General features: G+C 40.1%; 1 protein-coding gene across 5 annotated transcripts in view; it reads left to right on the forward strand.

Annotated features, from left to right (window-relative positions):
- ZNF236 (zinc finger protein 236) overlaps window positions 1-1,640 on the forward strand; it is a 46,573-nt gene extending 44,933 nt beyond the window's left edge. For all 5 annotated transcript variants that reach the window (XM_081919418.1, XM_081919421.1, XM_081919420.1 and 2 more), the window contains exon 33: window positions 35-1,640. In XM_081919418.1, the coding sequence (XP_081775544.1) occupies window positions 35-150 (116 nt within the window). In that variant the 3' untranslated portion in view covers window positions 151-1,640. The remainder of the gene's footprint in view (window positions 1-34) is intronic.
- Window positions 1,641-6,000: the final 4,360 nt, after the last annotated feature.

The following is a 6,000-nucleotide window of genomic DNA, read 5'->3' on the forward strand; positions in this document are numbered from 1 at the left end:
CTCTTAGCATTATTTCTCTTCCTTGTTATGGTAGGCACAATACAAGAATCTACCAGTCATCAAGGACAGGAAGGTGAAGACATTAATCGTGCTCTGAATTTGGAAGAGGTTGTTCAAGAATCTTCAAATGAATGGACCAATATTTTTTGATGACAACCAAGGTGAAAGCTCAAAATGCTTTCAGGACTAGAATTTTTATAAAGATAGTCACCTATGGATTTTTACTATTAAAACTGAACATATTAAAAATAATAAGATAATATAACTTTTTAAATTTTACAAAACTACCAAAAGAATGATTGTCTTTTGTAAGCTTGTAGGATATTGAAGAAACACCAGATACACTTTGCTATCTTGACTACAATCAATGATCTCAGGTACATGGAGTTTGCTCATCTTTTGAATCCCATCATACGTGTATTCATGTAAAAAAACAAAAGACACACGCCCAGGCCTTGGTATCAATGAACGTTGATTAGAAGGTAGACAGCATGGAAGTTCTGGCAATCATGAGGATGTCCTGACTGTTTAAAATTAATTGGAAGAAAGAGTATCTCAGAGTTAGATGCATGCAGTAGAGAATGCATATTACAATACGGCATTAAATGTCTGGTATTACTTTAGTTCATTAATTGGTATTACATTATGGTGCTGGTGTTGCGACATGTCAGAAAGTGATGGACCATATTCATTTTATTAAAGCTATTTTTTAAATTAATTTCTTAATTGTACATGTTTAGCTTCACATTCAGCAATAATTATTCAAAGAAAATGTAACTAATAATAGAATCTCCTTGAAGTGAACAACAAATGCACATATTTTCTGTGTTAGGTCTTAATGCTCAGAAGTGTTAGCTTGATAACTATGAAAAACATAAGCCATAAGTTAAAAATAATAGGGCATACTACCATGCCTTGTCTTGAGCAAACCAAGTGAGCTGTAGCACAAGTTGTATCAGCAAATGCAGATTGGTTTCTGACAGCCCCCAATTAATAATAACCTTGATTTTGTTGACATTTGATTAAAAATAAAACTACCTAGGCTTTTCAGTAATGTTCTGAAAAGCCCCATTTACTTAGAAAAGGTAATATATCTAAAGAAACACTGGAATAAAGCATTTTCTGTTTTAAGACATTCCAAAGACAGAAGGATTTTGCTTAATTTTACTTTAAATTTTTGAATTTCTTTATATGTTATATATATGTGTGCGTATGTATATATACAGATAATTAAGCCTCTATGTGGCTGTTGAGTATATTTTGTAAATAACAAAAATCCCAGTTATAGGAAGTGCTCATAAAGTTTTCAACTTTAAGTGACCACTTCAAAATCAGTATTGATTCATTTTATTGTAATGTAGACATGTTATACCTTTCTGAAGAATAATTGCTTTTTATTTGCCCTCAGTTCCAGAAAGAAGATATATGTACATATAATTTATACTTGTGTATTATATGACTAGTTCTTTCTATTTCCTGAATGGGAAAAATCACTGCTTTTTGATAGGACATCTCATAATTGTTTTGTTAACTATGGACATATGTATATAAGTGATATAGCTGGTGACTCGAAAATAATACTTTGTTATGTGGAAATATTTAAGTCAGACATATTTTAAATAATATTAATTTTTTCCAAACTTGGTTTTGTGTCTGATATGTTCTTTTTCAGAAGGTTTCAATGGGTGTTCCTATCAATTTGGTGGGGAGGAAATCTTAACTAGTGTGGCTGAACAAGAGAGCACTTGGTCTTGATTCTGTAGGCTTCTCATAGCTAGATGAACCAGTATCACCACACTATCCTCAGTTGCAGTACAGTGGTACCTTGGTAGTCAAAATGAATCCATTCCAGGAGTCCATTAAACTCCCGAAAACATTTGAAAACCAAGCCGCGTTGGACGTTCGGTTTCCGAAAAACATTTGCAAACCGGATCACTCACTTCCGGGTTTGTGGCTTTCAGGAGTCGATTTGTTCGGGAGCCAAGCCATTTGACTACCAAGGTACCACTGTACCAGTGATATGTCCTTAGTGTTCCCCCCACTTCTGTTAAATCATATCTTTCACAGTAGAACCTGTGTGTAAGCATCAGTAAAGTTACTTCTGCCGTTCAGAATATTTTCAAATCATGTATCTATATCTTCCTACATTACATAAAAATGTGAGGTCATCACACAGCCACGATATCAGAGTGTAGCCACCACTGGATGATTTTGCGGCCTCGTCAGAATCCCAGGTTTGCATAAAGTTAGCCCATTAGGGAGGGGAGCAAAAGAAGGCACATTTTAAACCAGGCTTCCTCAACCTTGGCCCTCCAGATGTTTTAAAACTACAGTTCCTATCATCCCTGACCACTGGTCCTGCTAGCTAAGGATCATGGGAGTTGTAGGCAAGGTTGAGGAAGCCTGTTTTAAACAACAGAGGTTTGAATAAAGCAAGGATGGAAGAACAGAGAGGAGCTGTGGGGGGGCAATGAAGGAGTTGGGATATGAGGGGGATCCTTGAAGGACTAGTGGGGGTTGGAGCTTTGAGTGAGGTATAAAGAGAGGGGCAGAATGCTGGGCTAGAAGGGCTTTGGTTTTTATGAGAACAGGGTAGATGAGCAGGGGCAATAGCCCCTGGTGGGTGTAACCAAGCTGTACTTGGGGCATGTACAACACTGGTAAGATTGCTTCTCTTTAGAAAGGGTCACAGCTGGTAAATCAAGCTAACCCATTTCAAGGCACTTGTAGCCACTGAGATCATGTGTGTTCCATCGACAGTGCCGTGTCTAGGAGACCTCCCAGGCTGCAAATTTGGTATTTCATGGGGAGTGCAACCCCATCCACAACCACTTACATTGACAATCAGATTTGCGGAGTTTGCTACCCACAGTAGATTATCTAGATTAGGTTTCAACTTGTTTGCCTCATCCAACCCCAAAGTGGTCCCAAACACATGTTTAGAGCTGGAATTAAAAATATGAAAAAGAATGGCATGCCAATGACACTTTAGTCCAAAAGGAACTTCTCACAATGGATTTTACATAAATGCTAAATAGCATGTGACACAAGATGGCATCCTGAGACACCCCAAAGGCTATGGGGTGGAATAGTAATCCCCCATCATTTCTCTAGGATAAATACTTTACCAGGATGACCAAAGCCATTTTAGTTCTATGCCAAACTAGAAACTTTATTTGAAATGGGTCCAAGTAAGCTATGTCTTACCAGAATTTACAGTTCACTACTTTCTCGAAGAATTGATGCTTTTGATACTTTTGAATTATGGTGCTGGAGGAGACTCTTGAGAGTCCCATGGACTGCAAGAAGATCAAACCTCTCCATTCTTAAGGAAACCAGCCCTGAGTGCTCACTGGAAGGACAGATCCTGAAGCTGAGGCTCCATTACTTTGGCCACCTCATGAGAAGACTCGACTCCCTGGAAAAGACCCTGATGTTGGGAAAGATTGAGGGCACAAGGAGAAGGGCACAACAGAGGACGAGATGGCTGGACAGTGTTCTCGAAGCTACGAACATGAGTTTGACCAAGCTACGGGAGGCAGTGGAAGACAGGAGGGCCTGGCGTGCTCTGGTCCATGGGGTCATGAAGAGTCGGACACAACTAAACGACTAAACAACAACAACACTTTCTCAGCTCAGTAGGAGGGAGGGATCCAGACATGGGTTTTGTCCACCTCCTACCGAGGAAAGGGAGGATCCTGTGACCTAGATTTGAAGGCTGGCCAGTAGTGCAGGCTCCACCCTAGTTCCTTTCCTGCCTTGCCCAGATCAGAGAAGCTTTCTTCTCTCACCATTCCAGCAAACTTTGAATACTCTTAGCTGAAGAGTACAAGATTCCTAAGGCCCTGGGAATATCTGTGTTCTGTTCCTCCTCTCTAAATTCAGAAGGCTTAACAGGTGAAACCGTTGCAGAGGATTGTGAAGTATCCATACTGCCATCTTGAAGCAACAATTTTGCTGAAAACCAGGGGAAACAAATACCATTCATCCCCTTCAATTGTATAAAGGCCTAAAGATTAGAAATGGAGATTAGAATGGAGACACAATTGTCCCATTTTGATGCTACGCAGCAGAGAAAGCAACCCTAGTTAATAATAAAAATAATAATTTTATTATTTATATTCTGCCCATCTGGCTGGATTTCCCTAACCACTCTGGGCAGCTTACAGAATATATAAAAGCTGAGGCTGCTGAACAGCCTCTGCTGTGTTGGGGCCTGCACCCGGTAACCCAGCCATGAGCTCAATTTGTGCAACCTTAGAAGTGCTTCAAAAAGCAATTGCATTTTGTAATCTCGGTTCAGATTCCCTTAGCAATTAAGTTTTCTTAATCAGTCACACCGAACACAATTTTGTCCATGAGCATATGAGTCTGTGCTCAAACTCATAATTCCTGGTGTTCTGCCTCAGTGCTGTATCATATTTGCTGATCTGAGTTTCTGCTAAATGAAAATGAGGCCAGAAGTGACATCTCAAAAGCAACTTGCTTCTCTACATTAATTCATCGGTTTAGGTCCCTCTTCAGTGGGCTGTTGAAAACAACTATATTTGTAGCTGAAGTCAGTCAGGGCCCATGGGCTCACAGCCAAGTTATTATGCACCTGTTTTGCAGAGCTGCCTGTTAAATGTGCACAAAGTCCTTGGGATGGTACAGGCTCAATGGTGTCTGTTGGAGCTTGTGGTAGTGCAAGGGAAACTGATTTGAGGAGACTGAGAAATTAAGCAATAGGCATTGAGTACGGACTACATTGGGAAAGATGGAGGGCACAAGGAGAAGGGGACAACAGAGGATGAGATGGTTGGACAGTGTTCTCGAAGCTACAAACATGAGTCTGACCAAACTGCAGGAGGCGGTGGAAGACAGGAGTGCCTGGCGTGCTCTGGTCCATGGGGTCACAAAGAGTCAGACATGACTAAACGACTAAATGACAACAACAGATTACTACAAACATTTCATTCTAAGGGAGCATTTCAGTTTGAAATGTTAGGATTATAAAAACCATTTCAAAACTGACCTGTAGAAAGGACTTTATGAACTGAAAACAGAGTGTGCCTTTGCTATCCATGAAAACGTTTCAATAAAAAAACACACACACATACTTACAAAAGCAGTATGTAACCTAAAAGTTCAAAAAGGTGCACACACAACAGGGGAGAGAGTCAGATTCTCAGATAATGGTGGAAAGAACTGTTCCCACTTTCTGGCTTCTACTGCTTTCAGCCTGTTTCATCTACAGTACCATTTTTCTTTTAGGAAATATGCTCCCGTTAGTAAGCTTCCAGTCGTGTGCAGAATAGCTTGCTATTTGTTGAATGGTTCATTAAAATGGGGAAGGAAAGGAAGAAAGAAATCTGCAATAATCTTGCATTTTTCAGAAGGCAAGTTTTGGGCGGGCAGAACTAATGTTCACAACTACAGGGACATCCACATTGGTACTATTTAACTTATTCATTTGGGAGCTTTCGGATTCCGCCTCTTTCCAGGAAGATCTCCATGCCAAATTCCATCCTGATTAAGACAAATCCTCTGGGTTTTATGACGACTAGGATTGTCAGTCTTTATAAGGGTAGTATGCTGAAAACCGACAGCGCTCCTTCCTCAGCTATATGATTTGAAGCACACTTGAGCCCCAAACTTTGTTACTACCAAGAGAGCAGTTGAAATTGCTTCTTCACATACTGTTGAGCTCAATAAATAGTAAAGAACGTTTTACAGCTATGAGTATGCGTGTTTTTCAGCTAACCCTCTTCTCCTTCATCTCTGAGTAACCTCTGCATGTTTCCTCTTGAGAGGATAGCATCTGCTCCTAAACTTCTAATGGTACTTCATCTGCTAAAGCTCTTCTCTGAAAATGCAGACTGCTGGGAAAACTCCTGTTAAGTCAGTAAAGAAACTTTATATTCCACCCAGAAGATTCTTTGTATGCCCCTGCCCCAGTAAACAGCTTTTAAAGCCTCTGTGGAGGTTTGCTTGTGGCGTTTTTCTGTCAGTCTTACACAG

The sequence above is a fragment of the Podarcis melisellensis genome (assembly GCF_964234715.1).
Source record: "Podarcis melisellensis genome assembly, chromosome: 7".
Taxonomy (NCBI): Eukaryota; Metazoa; Chordata; class Lepidosauria; order Squamata; family Lacertidae; genus Podarcis; species Podarcis melisellensis.